Source organism: Furipterus horrens, unplaced genomic scaffold (assembly GCF_987537825.1).
Source record: "Furipterus horrens unplaced genomic scaffold, mFurHor1.1.pri manual_scaffold_8, whole genome shotgun sequence".
NCBI classification, from domain to species: Eukaryota; Metazoa; Chordata; class Mammalia; order Chiroptera; family Furipteridae; genus Furipterus; species Furipterus horrens.
In genome coordinates, this window is record NW_028327178.1 from 38,699,958 (window position 1) to 38,719,056 (window position 19,099).

The window sequence follows — 19,099 nt, forward strand, 5'->3', positions numbered from 1 at the left end:
AGTGCCAGCCAAAAGAAAGACATGACTTCAGATATTTGGTGACTTCCATCAGAAAAAGGGGTGGGTCTTGAGGAGATAAAGCCTCCCCTTCTGGTCATGTCCACTAAGCAGAACAGGCACAGTCTGTGTAGCCTTGCAAGATGCTTTAGCAGAAACCATGGTCCTTTCAGCCCCTACTCCCAAACTCACTACAGACCCTGACTTATCACTAGTAATATTCCTTCCCTGGCATTGTTGTGAAGATTCAATGCCATGATGTATATAAGAGTTTCAAAAACTGTCACATGACATGGTCAAATACAAATATGCATATTCATGCATATGTACATACATGTAAATACTCATATACACATTTCAGGTGTTGTGATTATTAATAGACCATTAGCTACAAAGGATGAATATTTTGTTACTACCTGCTACCTCTATTGTTAAAATTGCAGTCCTTATTAAGGGTCCTGAATTCTTGGTTTTAAATAGATTCATTGCAAGACTTGAAGAAACCTGCCTGAAGGCATTTAACAGATGTTTCCTGTGGACATCAGACAGGGTTTGAACAGTGGACAGCACCCACCAATCCCACTCCCCACTCCAGGCTTCTAAACCCAGCTTTAGTCTTCTTGGGCTCAAGAGGCTAGAGCCTCATTCTGCCTTCTTGGGGCAACTCCCTGGAGCAGACCCAGAACCCCAAACTGCCTCAGTTCTACCTCCAGAAATGAATGCTCAGGTCTGCAAACCACTCAAGGTCCCCAACCCTCTCTCGCACACAGCAGAAGATTCTAGAAACATGTAGTTGCTGGAGAGGGGAGAACCTCTACGAGTGTTAAGGTACGCTTCCATTAGTTTCTGGACAGAGCCAAGTGTCTTCACACCCTTGCCCCACTTTCCCCCAAAAGGAAAGGTTCCTGGGCCAGCCAGCCTAGGGCAGTGGGCCCAGAGCGAGACTGTGAGCCAGGCTGTAAGGTACCTTTCCACTCTTACCCCAGCAGGCAGAAGTTGGTAGCAATCCCAGACCAGAAGAGGGATGACCCAAGCTGCTCCTTGCTTCTTGTGCCTGCAGAAGGAGGTGCTGCTAGCCTTCAGGTTTGAGAACAAAATCCCCCAGACTTCTGCAGGAACTGAAGTCAGCAAAACAGCCATAGGTGGATGTCAGCCCCAGCAGGGGGAGGACGGGGTGCAGTAGTCACTTAATAGAGCACCAGTCAGCACTGACCAACCCAGGCAGGATGGAAAACTGGGGCAGGTGGTGATGGCTGTCACATTCAGCGCAGATGAACTCAGTGTTTTCAGGACACTAGTAGGGAGTCCTCCTAGGTCCTCATTTCTCGGGTACTAGATAACCACCAGGCAGGTGGAAACGGCTCAGTCTATAAACCCTCTCCTTGAAAAGGCTCAATTCTTGGAGTTCAAAGTGGACACAGGAAACTTACTAACTAATCGGGATGTACAAAAGAAAAGTAAGACTTTTAAAATAAGAACTTAACAAAGCTGCTTTATGTTGATATTAGCATCCAATTCTAGCTGTATGGGCTCCTCATTCAAGGAGCTGTTTTTCTTGTGTGTTTTTAAGCATTCAACTAAACCACCAGGGAACCTAAGAAATGCTTTCAGAGAATTATGGCATTAGCAACAATTGCCAAGGAAACCAGAAGACTGAGCACTCAGGTTGTGACAGTTTAAGCAAAGAATGAAATAATTTTGAGACGCCCTGAATTGATGTGTAAATATCCATTTTAAAAACATACATTTTAAGTGATGCAAAATTAAATTAGGATAGAATTAAATTAAAAACTAATTTAATGAAAGATTGGCTCTTTCTTGTTAGCAGTGACTACAGGACACATTTACTTATGCAAAAGGTTTTTAATAGATGCCTTAGAGCCATTGGTGCAATGTGCTGAGTTTAAAAGCAAGTTGGGCTAACAGCCTTCCAATCCCAGTTCCCCAAATACTTCAGTGTCAGTAATGGTATATTAATTTCACAGAATCAGGGAGCTGGAAAGGACCTCAGCGATCAGCCAATTTGCCCCTCCAATTTTACAAATGGGAAAACTGAGGCCCTGGAGAAGCTAAGTAAATTTCCAAGGCCATATAACCAGTTAGTAGAAGAATCAGGCCAAGAACTGAAGTGCCCTGGCTCCTAAATTTTTTTTAGTTTAAAAAAAAGTCCATGTCTGTCTATGCCACCATCTTGACCAGAACAAGAAAAAAACTAAAGGAGTTCATCATCACCAAACCATTATTTTATGAAATGTTAAAGGGACTTATTTAAGAAAAAGATCAAAACTCTGAACAATAAAATGGCAAAAAAGACATTCTCTATCAACAACTGAATCTGAAAAACGAACTAAGCAAACAAGAACAGAGATAAAATCATGGATACGAGAACATTTTGATGGTTGCCAGATGGGAGGGGGTGGGAGAGAATGGGTGAAAAGGTGAGGGGACCAAGAAGTACAAATAGGTAGCTACAGAATAGCCATGGGGCATAAAGAACAGTATAGGAAATAGAGTAGCCAAAGGACTTTACACATGACCCATGGACACGAACAATGGCTGGGGGACCGCCTGAGGGAGTCAGGGGTACTGGGTGGGTGGGGGTGTCAAAGGGGGAAAAATCAAGACAACTGTAATAGTATAATCAATAAAATATAATTTTTTAAAAAGTCCATTAGGTAAAATAAATACTTTTTAAACTGCCCAAATTCCCTTGACTTCTGGCTTATTTTTAAATGTTGTACAACATTTAAAGGGTTTGTGGGAAATGAAGAATAGTATTCTGTAACAGTTGAAGTGACAGCTGAGGGAGATGAGCTGTCTTCACTCTGCTTGTTTGAGCTCTCCGAGGCACAAGGGGCAGAAGCAGAGGACCAGCTGGGCAGATTCTGAGAGAGCGGTACAGGGGTGACGGGGCATGTGGCCAAGAACACAGTGCCCAGCGTCTCCTCAGTGCTTCCTTTACCACCCAGAATCCCTAAGGAGGGAGTAACTTTTTTTTTACCTAGTTTCCTTGGCTCACTGCTACCACACTGCCCTAACAACTGGGGCTTCTCAAAGGCTTTAGGAGCACCAGGGACTTTTCAGCTCTATTCATTGATTTTTCCGTTTGTGGTACCTGCTCAAATGCCAAAGCCACTTGCTGTCACCTGAGAACGTTTCTCCTCCACTCTTGCTGATTACTGTGGACCAAGGCCAGCTCCTCATTTGGCTTTTAATGCAGCTTTTTGTAGGACCCCTTCAAGGAAACAGCCCTTCTGCCAACATTTACAACAGTGACAGATGGGAGGACGCCTGTACCCAAGCCACATCTGTCACGTAGCTACACACCATTCATCCTAGGATGGGCCCAGAGGTTACAAATGTGTTCAAAAAGACTTCAAAAGTGGAAATCTAACTGTCAGGCCTTGGCTTTCTCTTTGGAATAATGTCAGTGATGAGACTCAGGGTCCCCTAACGCTTCTGACCAGATCCAGGCCTGCCTATGCTCCTTCCTTCATCCAGGTGGTCTGTGCATAAGACCTGGAACCTGGGAGTGAAGCTCTTGGCAAAGGAGGAAGCTGGCTCCAGGATGAGGTGCCTCCCTCCACATCAGCACCATCCTTGCTTGCTTTGAGCCTGGGACTCCTAATACTGGCCAGCAGCCAGAGTACAAGGGGTGTAGATGAGGGTTCCCCAAGGAGCTGGTAGGAGTTGAGGGGAGCACACCCTCCTGCAGGCCTCCCCCTCTGCCACCTGCGTGCATGCCCTGTAAAGCCAGCATCCCCTCTTGCCTTAGCTCCTTCTGCAGGGAGGAGCTCCTCGACCCCTGCCCCCAATGCAGGCCACCAGGCTTAGACTCTGGCTGTAGTGAGGACTAAAAAAGATGCAGTGTGCAAGTATTGTCTCCTGTATCAAGGAGGGCCTGGTTGGACCTCAGTGCAGATGGTGCCTACAAAGAGGTATAGGACTAGAGAGGGGAGAGTTGCCCAGTCAGAGGCACCACACAGCTCAGCAATTGCTGTCACCCAAAAAAATGCCTTGCAAGCACTTTGTAATCCCGAAGGAGAAATGGAATGCTTTCAGCCCTCAGGGAGCACTTACAACTCTCCTAATAGAGTTTCCCCAGCAACTGGCTACACACAGTGACATCGTGGGTACTTCCTAATGAAGCCCAGGACTGTGACTACTGTGTTACTGCATCTGGAAAAGCTGGGCCACAATGGGCTCTTCATCAAGCAGCAGCTTTCAAAATAAAAGGAAAACAGCACCCAAATTCACATGCAAACTGAGCTATTCCAATACACAAATAGTATTTAATAGTTTTCTAGTTTTAATGGTCCTCAGGGTGAAGGTTTCCAAACTAGGAGTCTGGGGATCAGAAGGTCATTTAAAAAAATTAATTCTGTAGGTCAAGAACTAAAATAAAACAAACAAGCAAACTTTGGTGGCGATCCTGTACAGCAAGCCATTTATATCGATATAAATGCAACACTAGAAACTCACCTCCGTAGAGGGGCGTTCTCTTCAATGTCTTCCAGGGTCTCCAAGGATGATCTCTGGGAGATGAGGCGACGTCTGCAGAGAGAAGGGGGGGGGATCTAGGAGTTAAAACTGCATTGTGAAATGGATCGGGCATTTGTGTAAAACCAAATCTGTTCTAAGAGATAAAGTCCATTAAAAATAAGAAGATCAGACAAGAGCTATCTTTAAGAGGCTGCCATGTTCCCAGTCTGCACCCTGCATGCCAGGTCCGTCTTGCCTTCCCTAGTTATAGGGCTGCTTTGTGGTGAGTAGGGAAGTGACTGATCCTTTTTGCCCTGCAATTTCCTCCAAAAGACAAAAATAAATAAATAAATAAATAATAAAAGGCCAGGTGTCTCTTAATATGTACAACTGAGGTACTCTGTGCAGTTTTTCTCGAGCGTTAGATAATACTGTTAAGTATTCAAATACTAGTGGTCTGTACCAGATTAGCTGATAAATATTAAATTTTAAAGCTATATTAAATAAAATCTCAATTAGGATGCAATAAAATCATTAGGAAGCAATAAAAAGTTATGGTCTCTAGATGGCCTAATTTCAAAAGCAATTAGAAACAAGGAAGACATTATTCCTTTGGGAGAATTTCTCAGAGACCACTAAGAATAAATATTGGGGCCTGTTTAAACAATACTTTTACTCTTTCCGGCTGCTAAAGAATTGCAAACCATCTGCTAAAACCTCCTCAATCTAGTTTCTTTTGCTGGACTGAGACAAGAACAAGTCCCAGTTAACTGATGCTATCTGGTATGGGGATCAAGGAGGAGTGGTAGTAACTTTATAGTAAATTCATCTGAACAAGGATCATCTCTTCACAGACAGTGATTTGGCTGAGGCGCATAGACAGTAAAATTTTGATTGGGACTTTCCTTACCTTGAAAAAAAAAATGGGACTAAAATTAGAGGGATAAGTCTATTTTGTATTACAGTTGACAAAATTTAGATTAAGAATATGTAATTATAACTATGTTCTAATTTGTTCTAAAGAGCAACAAAACAAAACAAATGGGTTTTTTGTTTTTTGTATACCTTTTCTGACCACCTACCCTGACACCCTTTGCTTCATGTTTTACTTTTAATAAGACACTCAGAAAGATCACTTCTGCAAACTAGTCAAGGGCTTCGTCATTTTCTAAGAGGCTTTCCTAATTTTTGATATCCCAATGCTTTCTAAAAGAGTCATCACACAACCTCCTCCTACATAGGTGAACCGGCCTAATTCTCTCAGGCCCTCATTTGTCAATGTGTGAGAACCAAGAGTTCCCCAACATCATCTTCAGTGTCTTCTACAAGACCTGAAGTTTAACTGCAATTAACTTGCATTCAACTTTCATTTCTATAATATTGCTGGACTTCCAATGGTCAACCAGACCACAGGCAATGGCTATGGGGGGGGACACTGGCCAATCCATTAGTAAGCAGGGCTTGTCTGTACAGCCCTGTGACTCCGGGACTCAGCTCCTCCGGACCCCTGTGAGAGCAGCCTGCAGCTGTGGCCTTGACGCCTCCAGGCCATCAGCTAAGGGGTAGCCCCCTCCAGGTTCTAGGTCTGGGTGGTGTGAAGTCCCAGCAGGACAGGGCAGACGCCCAGGTAGTCACACCCCTACCCGTCCCAGCTCTAGGGCAGGCACTGCCACGCTCCTCATGCAAGGGACAGTGCAGTTCCACAAAGCAGCATGCATGTTGGTCACACAGACTTGGATTTCAATCTCAGGGGTCGGAGTCTTTGGAGCTTAGGAAACTCCTTAATCCTTGAGCCTCAGTTTCCTCATCTATGAAATGGGGAAATGAGAGTAATTAAGAAACAGAGACATAAAGTCCTTGGCACAGGAGGGCAGCTACTGACATGTATCTACTGTGTTTTTGATTGATACTCTAGTTTCCTCCACTGGGGCTGTACCCTGGCCTGCCCTTCACCCTCAAATGACTAGGATCAGGATGGCTGCCCTAGCTCTGGCCCCTCCCCCTGTCCTAGTCAGTGGCAGGGTCACCCCAAAATGTCTCATGGGCCATGGCTCCTTCTACACCTATACCCCCTAAGTGTAACTAACTCACAAGTCACCTCTGCTGATGCACTGGCCACTCTGTACACTGCTTTCACTAAATACTAATGTCGCTTCCACAGCCTGAAGGCAGTGATTAAAATGATAAGTTACTCTGTTTATTTCTGGATAACGTTCTTGAGTATTTTAAATCAAAAGTGAAATATTGATTTAAGTATGCACACCTAGATTCTCATTAGAGATAACTTCTCACTGCGGGCAGAAATAAATGTATAGTTTTCAGATCTCGGAATCTCAGCCCATTCTGTCACACTTTGAGCCCTCCACAAATAGCATTTTAAATAGAATATTTAGATTTTTAGATAGAATATTTAAATATAATAAATGTTTAGACAGAACAGAATAGCATAGCATTTTCAAGTGACCAGTAAAAGAGACATTTTGCTCAATAGATACAAATAGAAGTAGATGTTTTGCTCAATATGCAACCAGCACAACTGAAGCCACTGTGCAACTCCAAGGGCTCCCCTCCCTCAGTTACCCTCCAGGGGTCCACTGGGGAGCTCTGCGGTTGTCTCCTTGGGTAGTAAAGATACAACCCAAGGCCCCAGCAAAGGCTGGGCAGATGCATCCTCTTAACACACCCTGCACATACCCACTCAGCCACACCAATGGCAAACCTGGCCTGGCAGAAGCACAAAGCTGACCCAGGCCTGACTCCTGTCCTCAAGGAGCTCATAATCAAGGGGAATCCATGGGATAACCACCAAGGAATTCCATTAACAATCCTTCAAGTTCCTCCAGCATTTGGGACTGCCCCTCCCCCCATCTCCAACCACCCCAGGAGTAGCATGAGGAACAGTCCATCTGAAAAGGCCAAGCAAATGCCATGGTGAACACACAAGGCCCTTGCAGGGTGGTCTGGGACCCCACAGGCTCCCATCCAACATTCAGACCAGGGTGTTCTCCTGGAAAAATAGGTCTATTCACAAAAGCACACAATCTGATAATTTTCCAATTAAAAAGCTGCATCCAGCTCTTCCTATGCTGGAAAAGAGAGGTTCTTATTTAGAAAATGACAAAATTATAATATATCTTTCTACACATTTATAAGAATGTGTTTTTTAAAAGCTAGTACCTTTAATAATCTCTCTCTCTCTCTCTCTCTCTCTCTCTCTCACACACACACACACACACACACACACACACACACACGGACACTTACAATCTGGATTCCTTAAAAAGAAAAAAAACGAACAAACATCCACCTGTTCCTTTAAATTTGGCAGATATTCTTCCCTTCTTCACAAATGGAACTAAGCAGTATACTCTCTGAGATGGAGATTCAGAGCTTGGAAAGAAATACTACTGGTCATTAAAAGGAAACCACCACAGCTCTGACCTGTGTGTCTCAGCTGGTTGAAGCATTGTCCCACAAAGCAAAAGGTCGCAGCTTCGATTCCCAGTCAGGGCACATGCCTCGGTTGTGGGGTCAGTCTCTGGTTGGGGTGTGTGCAAGAGGCAACCAATTGACGCTTCACTCTCACATAGATGTTTCTCTCCCTCTCCCTCTTCCTCCCTCCCTTCCCCTCTCTCTAGTAAATAAATACAAATCGAAAAAAAGAAATAAACCTTCATATGGCACCATGAAAACAGACATGTGGTACCTGACCTTCCTACATAAAATCAGGACTTGTTCACTGCCACAAAGAGAGGTGCTTGTATCTGCCCCCTGCCATTTTCTAGATCCTTCCAAGGTATGTGACAACCTCTCCCTTTGCCTTCTATCCTTAGAAAGCCTGCAATGGGAGAGAAGGCTAAGGGCAGGTAGCCAGCCTTGACCAGCACTTCTTACTCCACAATATGCCTCATAAACTAAGCCCATTACCATGCAAACTCCTTATCATCAGGCACAATTAACAAGCAGAGGTCTGCATATTTTAATGACTGACAAGGGTACTTAGTCTTGGACCAAAATATCATGCCCCCTTACTAACCAAGCAGACATCCAGTAAGAGACCGGCAGACCTCAAAACAACAGCACTATGTGCTGACATCATCAAATGAAGGTGTCTGTGTCTGGTCCTCAGATTGAGCCTTGGGTTCCCCATCTTATCTGACAATTACAATTTGGGCCCTTCCACACTGGCCACAAGCCAGTGTGGTTCACGTTCAATAGGTGTGTGTGTTGGCTTTCCTAAAGACTCCAGACTCTTTTCAGAATATTAGCTTTTAAGTGGTCAGCTCTGCCTGAGCAAGGAAATCATAATCCACGACAAGACTGTGTATCTGGATATACATATACTTGGACCAAATTAATCCGTTTATCAGTAGGGCTAATGATTCATCTGTGAGTGCAAGTCACTGTGTGCTCCTGGGACCCAGGGCTGGTCACAGTGGTAGCTGTAATTAATTCGCTGACATTGAAAGCTTAAAGAAAAGTCAGTGGGAGAAAGAGAGAGGAAAAAAATCACATAGAAAAGCATGTGACTGTAACGACAGAGGACTAGGTAAGGCAGGACCCCGGGCCAGTATTTCTAGTCTTTTAGGTACAAGAGTCTCTCTGATTCCATATTCAGGGCAGGAGCAGTGACCAGCCACCCACACTGACAGGGAGAAAATGGGCCCCGCAGCCTGGCTATCCTGAAAGCTGGCCAAAGCTCTGTCCCTGCCCCAGTTGACGGCATTTTGGGGACGCCAGGAGAGGGAGGAGTGAGGCGGGAGCTGTGCTCAGGGCACCTTCATCAGCACTTCTGGAAGGACATTTCTCCTTTGCCTGATACACAAAGCACCTTGGAGAGAGGGGTAAAGTGGCCAGGCCAGGGGATAAATGCCAGAATAACTTTACCAAAACTGGAGGCTGGGCTCGTTGCTGTCCTTGCTGACCAGTGAGGCCAGGGCACGGTCATCTGTGGGTGCAGCAGTGCCACCTGGTCATGGCTAATCCCCTTATGGGGTAACCTGGGGCAGCAGGTTAGCCCAAAGGCCAATGTCAGTTTGTGGGAGCCACAGGGGACAACTCTTGTCTGAGAGTGAGGGCCATCATGTGACAAGGAAGATGAGCCCCTGGCCTTGGCATCAGGTGAGGAAGATATTGATTAGCACTCTCCACCCTGGCTGCACGTGGAGCCCCCAGGGAACACTGAATATCTCTGGGAGCAAAAGACAGATTCTGAGAGCAATAAAGTACCCCTGGCCCTCTGGGCCAACCATTGCTGGCATCGCTGCAAATTTGCAAAAGGCAATTTCCTATGTGGCTCTAGTTCTCTCCAGGCAAGGAGCCCCTTCCTGGCTGTAAGACAGACCGCAGACACACGGTTACCTCTTCACAGGTGCGAAGGAAGTGAGGCTCCGTGGATTATCTCAATTACACGGGTGATGGGTGAGCTGAGGTCATGATCACCTTGGATCCGTTCAGACAGTTATTATGACCAAAAAAAACCATAAAAATAACTTATTAATGTAGTCACATGATACCCACACACTTGTAATTTATTTGCTTTGTTGCTGTGTCCTTCCCCCACTGACCATCTACCCTCCCTCAGACAGAACTGAACCACACTAGACAGTGAGCTGTGAAGGGAGGGACCCTGCCTACCTGTGTGGCCCTAGGGATGGAGCATGCTTAGCAAAGAGCAGGTGCTCAATCCAGGCTGCCTGAATAAGCTAATGAACTCCCTCACTGGGCAAGTGGGTGTCTGTGGATTTTCCTAGAGGGCTCCTGACTTTTCACTCGCTGCCTTGCTACACACAATTACTTGTGGGGCCTCTCTATTCAATATACAAGTTCCCAGTCTGGGCACCAGAAGCCCAGACGTCATCCTCAGAAAGCTTCCCAACACCTCACTATAACAAGTACAGGTGAACAGAAAACCTTCATCTAGTGGAAAGGGACAGTCCCCTCCAAGCACAGCTGAGCAGTTCACAGGTATGAGGTATAATTTGTTTAAAATGGATTTCTTCTGTTTAAGCTTATTAAACATTCATTTTTCCAAATGGAACTGTATATGTCTCAGTGTTAAAAAAAATCAAACCAGGAAATGTATCAAGTAGAAACTGAGTAATGATCTGCTAACCCCAGGGCCCAAAGAGCACCCTCTAAGAGATTGGTGTTTACTCTTTCAGTGATTGAAACTGTGAAAAGGAAAAGAAGGGTTTGCCTTTTTAAAAGCAAAGGCTGTTGGGAAGAACACTGCCCTGGGACAAAGCTGGCATCTGGCTCTACTGCTGGAGACTCTGGCAGATTCTGAGAAGCCAAGAGGGAATCCCTGGGGCTGGGTTCCCTGTTCTCTCCACAATTTCTGGCAATAGGTGAGCTCGCAACAAAAGCAGTCGCCATAAAGGGGCCATGCTTGACTGCTCACAACACCAGTTGGGGGCAGGGGGTGAAGGACAACCACTAGGATTAGGGCTCCAACCTCACCCTCGAGGCCTGGTCCTGGTGCCCGGAGTCCAACAGGCTTCACCATGTGGAGCTGCAGGTGTGGGAGCTCCTTAATTTATTATTAATAAATTAAGAATATCTAGAATAAAGACTACCATAATCATAACTCTTTCCTATTTACTTATGGATTTTTACAATGTATAAAGTACGTTCGCAAATACAATGCCTCTTCATATTCACAACAATCCACAGTCAACCTTATTGCTGTTCCCATTTTGTTGCTGAAAAAATGGAGGCTCAGAGTGTTTATCATTATTCAAGGTCAAAACAATATTAAGTAAAAAAAAAAAAAAAAAAAAAAAAAAAACAATATTAAGTTGCAGAATCAAGATATGACTCTTTCTGGAGTCACACCAGTTGCCAGCACTGGAAGTAAATGAAGGCAGCAGTGTGTATAAGCATGCAAATCATTATTATAATTATTAAAAGAATACATTATTAATGGTTATTAATAATGCTATTAAAATGCAACTGTTACTGTTATATACCACTGGCTAGAATCAGCTGAACTGTATAGAATAAAAATAGTTCTGCTACCTAAATATCTGGTAACCTTTGGCAAAGCTGATTGACTAGTCATAGTTCTAAAAATGTACAGCGGGTGCTGCAGGGCCGCAGCCAGGAGTCGGGGCTGGACACCTGGAGAGCGAGCAGTCCCACTTTAATCCAGAGCTGAAGGAAGCTCACTCTCTGAGTCTCCTTTTCTGACTTAGGCTTGCAAAGTTTTCAAGGGCCCCAATCAGCGTCCAGCATGAAAGGGCTTGAGGGTCACCAGCCTAGAATGCAGAGCTGGCCTTTTTGGCAGATAGAAAAATCCCCGGGGTAAAATGTCATAAGATCCCATCCCCTGGTTCTTATATCCCCACATTGCAGATATAGATTCTTTTGTTCTGAAAATAGTATTCAACTCAGGTGGAAAAGGTGGTCCTAAAGAGCAGGGTGCAAATCTGTAACTTATAGATGGACCTACTGTGGGAACCCACTACTGAAAGGAGCCCTAGTGAGAAGACCCTCTGTGTATCCAAAAATCATACTTTCATTGATACATCTTTGGTGACGATTCTGGTTTTCAAATACCAGGCTCTCTGAAGGCCAAAGGCACCTCTCACATACCACGGTTACAGCTGTCACTTCTCTCACACAGCTGTAAGTTGTTGAGGCCACAGCACCAGGAGGAGCTTGCTCTGCAGATTAAGCAGCTAAACGATGATAACTTAGTTCATGATTTGGCAAATCTTACAGCCAAGATTCCAGATGAGCTTTTAGCAGAAGTCAAATCTGACTGTGCTCACTGAGGAAGCAAACTGTTTTGCAGCAATAATATGTGTCCACAGATGAAGAAAGAAAAGTCAGCTGTCACCTCTTAATAGACGGTACATAAAGTCTTAAAGCGAAAATGCCCCTGGCTTCAACCTGAAGATGCGTTCATCAGAGCCGTGCTTAGTTCTGCTTTCCACAGATATAAAACTTTGTCTACAGCTGATGAAACTGAGTGTGGCCCTTACTTGCTCACCTGGCCATGGCTGCTTGTCAGCCTGACTGTGGAGAAAATCCCAGAGGAGAGCCGTGGGACCTGACAATGCGCTGGCAGACTGGCTGGGCCAGGCCACCAGGCTGCAGCGACCAGCACAGCACCCTGTCTGCAATGCACAGGGCACACAGCGGGCTCGCTTGTGCAAGGAAAAACCTCCTCTCCTCATGGCTCCTTATGTGTCTGAACCCGGATCCACACCCAGGATGGTGACAGCAAGAAGCAATTCACCCAAGACACATCATAATTAAAATGCTAAAGGTGAAAGATAAAGAAAGAATCTTAAAAGCAGCAAGAGAAAAGAGCTACTTTAACAAACGGGTGCCTATAAGACTATCAGCTGATTTCCCAAAAGAAACTTTGAAGTCAAGAAGGGACTGGCAAGAAGTATTCAAAGTGATGAAAAGCAAGGACCTACAACCAAGATTGCACTTTCCAGCAAAGCTATCATTTAGAATAGATGGGCAGATGAAGTGCTTCCCAGACAAAGTAAAGCTAAAGGAGTTCATCATCACCAAGCCCTTACTATATGCAATGTTAAAGGAACTTATTTAGGAAAAAAAAAGTCAAAACTATGAACATTAAAATAAGAACAAAATCACAACTATCAACAACTGAATCTAAAAATTAAAAACAAAAACAAACTAAGCAGACAACCAGAGTGGGAACAGAATCACAGGTATGGGGAGCATGTGAAGGGGTCCCAGCTGGCAGGGGTAAAGAGGGAGAAGGGGGGAAATGGTGCAATAATTAAGAAGCATATTTTGGGTACAAAATAGACAGGGGGTGTTAAGAATAGTACAGGAAAGGGTGAAGCCAAAGAACTTATATGCACGACCCATGGAAATGAACTAAAGGGGGTGGGATTGCTGGAGGGGAGGGGGGTGAAGGGGAGCAAAGGGAAAAGAAATTGGGACAACTGTAACAGCATAATCAATAAAATATACTTTAAAAAAAAAAAAAAAAAAGCAATTCGAACTCCCCAGCAGGTCACAGGAGTCTTCCTTGAAAAGGAGAAAAAAACGGGGTTACCTCTAAGAGAAGGAGAGACACACAAATCAAGAAACAGAAAATGCTGGGAAACAGAGTGTGAATCTGGCTGTTCTAAAGGCTCCAGCTGATGAATCAGGCAAATTAAAATTAAAATCAAATACAAAAATTGCCAATCAGCTGTTCAAATAAGATCTGTTTCTACATTCTTATATGCAGGCCAGGAAAGCAACACTAAATGTTTACAGAGAATACAAAGGCACTCGGTTTGCCTATGTTTACTTTCATTTCAAGGTTTTCATCAGACTCGCCAAATTCTGGAAAAACCTAGGTGTGAGGTCACCTCAGTGTTTACAGCTTTATTAACAGAATTTAAAAGCCTGCCAGGAATTCACTCCTCAGATCTCCCGGTCCACCCTGCCCACCGCTGTGCTACCTGTCTTACAAAATACCCTTTATATTGAGTCACTCCTCAATTTGAAGACCCATAATGATCTCCTCTGGGAACAAGTTCAAACTCTTCTAATAGAAGAACTAGAGGGAAAGTGGGAAGACAGCAGCAAACACAGCAACCCAGCCACCGGGAAGGCACCTGCCAGGCTCCTGGAACAACCGCCGGTTCTCATGGCCCAGGGCCCCAGGCTCAGTGATAGTGCTGCATTCTAATTCCCACTCAGCCTCAACCCGGGGGAAGTGCATTGCCCTGCTGCTGGATGGAGCAAGTCGACCAAATGTGCAGAAGAGCAGAAACTGAAAGCAGTTGTACTGGTTGGGAAAGAAAAAAATCAGGATCCAGAAAAGACGGGGGTTTTGTGTGGCTGCTGAGGTAAATGACACTGTCCTTGCTACAGAACATGTTGGACACCCACTGCAGGGGGAGAGCCATTGACAAGTAGAGGCCAAGCCAGGGCAGGGTAAGAATGGGAAGGATAGCCAAGCAATGATTTTATTCTTCTCTTACACTCTGTATCTTACACTCAAAATAAAAGGGACAGTTTCATCCTGGACAAAAAGGAGACCCGCTGATTTAATATAACCAGTTCAAGGACTTTGGGGCCAACTCACGCATGTTCTGAGTGAGCATCAGAATTCAAGGAATCAAATCCAGTATTCTTTGTGAAAGGGATTCCCTGAACCAGGTCGGGGAGGTGCCTAGGAATCCAGCACCTGGACCCAGAGTTTAAGGCCAGGACAAACCAGGTGTGGAGTGTGTGGGAGGCAGAGAAAGGCACAAGTAAGCTCAAAGGAGAGCCTGGTTTAACTGGGAAGAGGCCCCAGTGAAAAAAAAAAAAAACACAGAAAAGGATTGACCAGACCAGTGTGGATGGTTCACAAGGTAAACCCAGGACTTCTCACATACATGCTCAACAGGATGGGCTGAGCAGGATGGACACCCAGTTTGTGCAAGGCAGAGGAATTTTCTGAAGCAAAGTCAGGGAAGGAGCCAATAAAATCCAGGAGACAGCCAGGACCCCAATCGGATGCCTAGGGTCAGTCCTAGGAGGATCTGGAGAGACCCCAAGCGCCAAGTGAACTGCACAGAAGGGTGGGACTGGGGGCTGGCATGAATGCACGCATTTGCATAAGTGTGTGTGCATGTGTGGGCGCCCATGCAGGGTTTCCTTCTGAGACCAGAAGGACAAGGAGGTGCGAGACACCTGCAGTGCTTATGTGGGGGAGCTGGGGTGCAGATGCAGTGGGCTGGAATTGTTTCTTTAGACAGAGGCTGATGGCAACCTATTCCCGAGCCTTCTGGAGGCCCATCAGCACCTAAGTCATGTCTGATGCATCCATGGCCCCCACTCATCCCCAGCCTTTTCAGGAAGCGTGTTTTTTCATCCTTGACCCTCTTCTCTGTACTCAGGGTGGGGCCGTCTCTTAAACATCCACTGTGACAATGGGCCAAGACTGTTGGTCACCTCACCTTTAATGCTCAATCACTGGGTCTTATGGGCGCTTTGCAGGAATGCCTTTGCATGAGGAAAACTTTCTAAAACAGATAGATGCACATTTATTACCCATTAGAAAGCAAAATGAGGGCTAATTGTGCACTGCTTTATGGTGTTCGCAGCACAAAGACGAGATGGACAGGAGAAAGCCAAACTCTTCTCCCTGGCTTCCCAGTCCTGAAGAGCTGAGATGTCAATGGGAGCTAATTAGAACCAGCAAGGAGTGAGGCTGGGCAGGTTACTTCCGAGTGGTATTTAATGGGATCTTCCAGGAGGCTGCCTTCCAGCATAATCGCTCCTCTGAGTTTCTCCCTTGGTTTCCAGTATGACCTTTCTCTGGTCCAAAGGGCCTTCAGTAGGAAAAGATTTTGACAGCTCAGGAACAGCATGTGATAGTTTACAGCAAATTCAAGATTGATGGGGTTTCTTCAATCTTTATTTTGTAGTTTTTCAGATTCAAACTATGCTCTATAGTAGCTTATGGAAACAAATATTGATGCTTCCTTGTCTATCAAGCTTCAACCAACAGGGTCTTTTCCTGCCAAGGGTCCCAAATGATCTCATTCCTTTCTGGAAGCAAACTTTTTAAAAAATGCCTTGTTTCTCCTTGGCCACCTATGTTTGTTCCCATTACTGTAAACTAAATGGGCACAGCTGAATCACTGGCGTCATAGGCTTTATGGCGTAAGGAATACCCCAAGGGTGACCAAATCTTACTTCAACAGAAAACTCAGAATCTGCTTCATCCACCCAAATCCTACCATTCTCTTTAAGCACAGCGTGGTGCCCCTGCTCTGCTAAGCTGTCCCTGACATTTTTCTGAACTCCTACATGTTAACTTTACTGTATTTGAAAATGTTCATATCTAGGTACTTGCAGAATGATTGATTTTATTCTTATCTTACATCCTGTATCTGCAACCCAACTGTAAGTACCTTGAAGACAGAGTACTATGTCTTCCCTTCTTTAAATCCCCTTCAATGACCAGCATATTACTTTGTCATAGTAGGTGCTCAATAAATCCTTAAGTACAACATGGACAACTGTCTACAGGCAGCCCACCGGGGCAAGAATGGATCTTAATTGCTCCAGGGAGTCAGATTAACACTTTCCTGAGAGACTCTTCAAAGGGGCTCAGCAAGCCAGCAGAAGCTAAATCATATACGGAATGAGGTCCAAAACCAGAGCTGGGACCTCAGAGATCATCAGATCACTGATGTTCAATTGTTTTTTGAGCAGTAGAATTTTTTTTTAAACTAAAACTTATCATAAATTGCAAAACATAAAACAGATTAAATAAGTATAAATTATATAAATCTGAACGTATAAAATTTACATATAATTCAGTCACTGTTAAAGCAGTAAAGTTAGTTTGATGAATGAATGAATCTGAAACCAGGAGTTATGACTGACATTTCTAGTCTAAGGTCAATCTCAGCATTTAATTAATTTAGTTTTTGGTCTTGGATGTACAGTATGGAGATAATCCCAACTGACACAGATAAGTAGGTGCCCATGGCAACAATTTTTAAACATCTCAGGACCCAATTTAATTAAATAGATGTGGCAGGTGAAGCTTAGTTGCACAAAATCAACTTACTCTGGCAGTTTAAGCTAATTAATGCATAATTAACATATAGATGGTCATCACTGTGACAAGGTTTACTATAGAACACTACTCAGTATGTATTTTACAGCAGTTTAAAAAGCACTTTAATATATAACTATATATGTATATAAGCATATAATATATATACATGTAAATTATACCTCAAAATATTAAACATAGAATTACTACATATATCCTACAATTTCAGTCCTAGATGTAATCCAAAAGATATGAAAGCATGCCCACACAAAAATTTGTACATGAATGTTCATAGCAGCATTATTTGCAATAGCCAAAATGTGAAGGCAACCCAAATGCCCACTAACTGATGAGTAAATAAATAAAATGCAATATTATTCAGCAATAAAAAAAGACAGAAGTGTCGACATATGATATGAAATGGAAGAACCTTAAAAATGTTATTGCTAGATGAAAGGAGCCAGTCACAAACGACCACATAGAGTATGATTCTAATTATAAAACTGCCCAGAAAATGCAAATCTATAGAGACAGAAAGTAGATTAGTGGTTGCCCAGGGCTGGGTGTGGGAGGAATGGGGAATGACTGCTAATGGCCATGGGGCTTCTTTTTTTGGGTGATGAAAATGTTCTAAAATTAGATAGTGGTGAATATTCTAAAAACCACTGAATAGTATACTTTAAATGAATGTTGTATGAATTCTATCTGATCATGTTGTTAAAATATTTATATGATACATAAAATCTATGTAAGAATCTGTCGTCGGCAGCCGTCCGTCTCGAGAGACAATGGTGTAGCTTCTTAAGAGTCTATCTGCACTGCCGAGAATGGCTGTGCAGTCCAACTCGGGAGTGACATGGTATCTGTCTCCTCCCATGTTGAATCGACATCTTGTGATGACGCTGGAGTGTCCTCTCCAGTGAAGCTGAAGCTACAGAGCCTGGGCAGGGTGATATGGAGGGTCTGCTGTTGCCCATGCAGCAGACCCCCCCTCTCTTTGCAGCTGAAGGGTCCAAGGGAAAGACGGAGTCAATACAGCTTGGCTTCAGGTGCGCCGCAGGAGTTGCCGGTGTTGACTACAAAGTCAAACCGCCTTAGGGACTCCGGCTCCGGATTTTCTGTCGGGGTTTACTCCCTTAGCCTTTCCCCTGAAGAGGTATGCCGCAAGGCAGCGGAGGTTTTTTGGAGTCAGAGTTTTCCTTCTCTGATGTGCCCTGACTGGAAGATCGAACCAGCGACACTTAGCTCGCAGGCCGACGCTCAATCCACTGAGCCAAACCAGCCAGGGGTATGTAAGAATATATTTTGGAAAAATACATAGTAAAAATGAGTCAAGCATTTATGGAGCTCTTAACGCCCTTGCTGAGATCCTTAAGAGTTCTAGATAATATCAATTTGAAAACTACGGATCTGGTTCCATTTCCCTTGACTAGAGGTATGGAGACTGAGAGCTTGACTGACCTGCTCAGACTAGAGTTGGATGGAGGGAGAGCAAGGATAGGGCCCAGACTATCTCATTGCAGAGCTGGTCCCTTTCCTTTCCAGTGTGGTTAATCTGGTCTTTTCAGGGATTGTTTTCAGCAGCAGGCACCAGGTGAGAACAGAAGGTGGTGGATGTAGGCAAACCCTCAACAGGGCAAGGCTGGCTCATCACTTTCACCTGGGAAGTACTGCATCCCCCAACACCTGCTGACAACCCACCTCACCTGTCCATCCCCTTTCTTCCCGCATACCCACAGGGCAAAAAGGAAACCTCCTCATTGCACCCTTCAAGGTGTTGTTGGTTTGGAGCTTTGAGACTCGATTTCCTTAACTCTCCCTGCAAGTTACTCTCTTTTATAAAGGCTGATACTGTTTTCTAGGAGAGAACCAAGGAGCACCTTGGGGCAACCAACAAGAAAGAGGACAACACACCCTTTTGGAGCTTCTGTCAGCATCTGGGGAGGTAGTTTAATTTTTTAACAGTCTGTTCAGAGCACTTTGAAAATATATTATTAGTGCATCTGCCTCACCGTATACATAATTAGCAACCACAGTCAGGCTGTTCAGGAAACGTTTCCAAAGCGAATTTGCAGCCTG

General features: G+C 44.5%; 1 protein-coding gene across 2 annotated transcripts in view; it reads right to left on the reverse strand.

The window, feature by feature from the left end:
• CABLES1 (Cdk5 and Abl enzyme substrate 1) overlaps positions 1-19,099 on the reverse strand; it is a 105,661-nt gene that overhangs the window by 59,113 nt on the left and 27,449 nt on the right. For both annotated transcript variants that reach the window (XM_090285734.1, XM_090285733.1), the window contains exon 2: positions 4,480-4,551. In XM_090285734.1, coding sequence (XP_090141860.1) covers positions 4,480-4,551 — 72 coding nt within the window. The remainder of the gene's footprint in view (positions 1-4,479; positions 4,552-19,099) is intronic.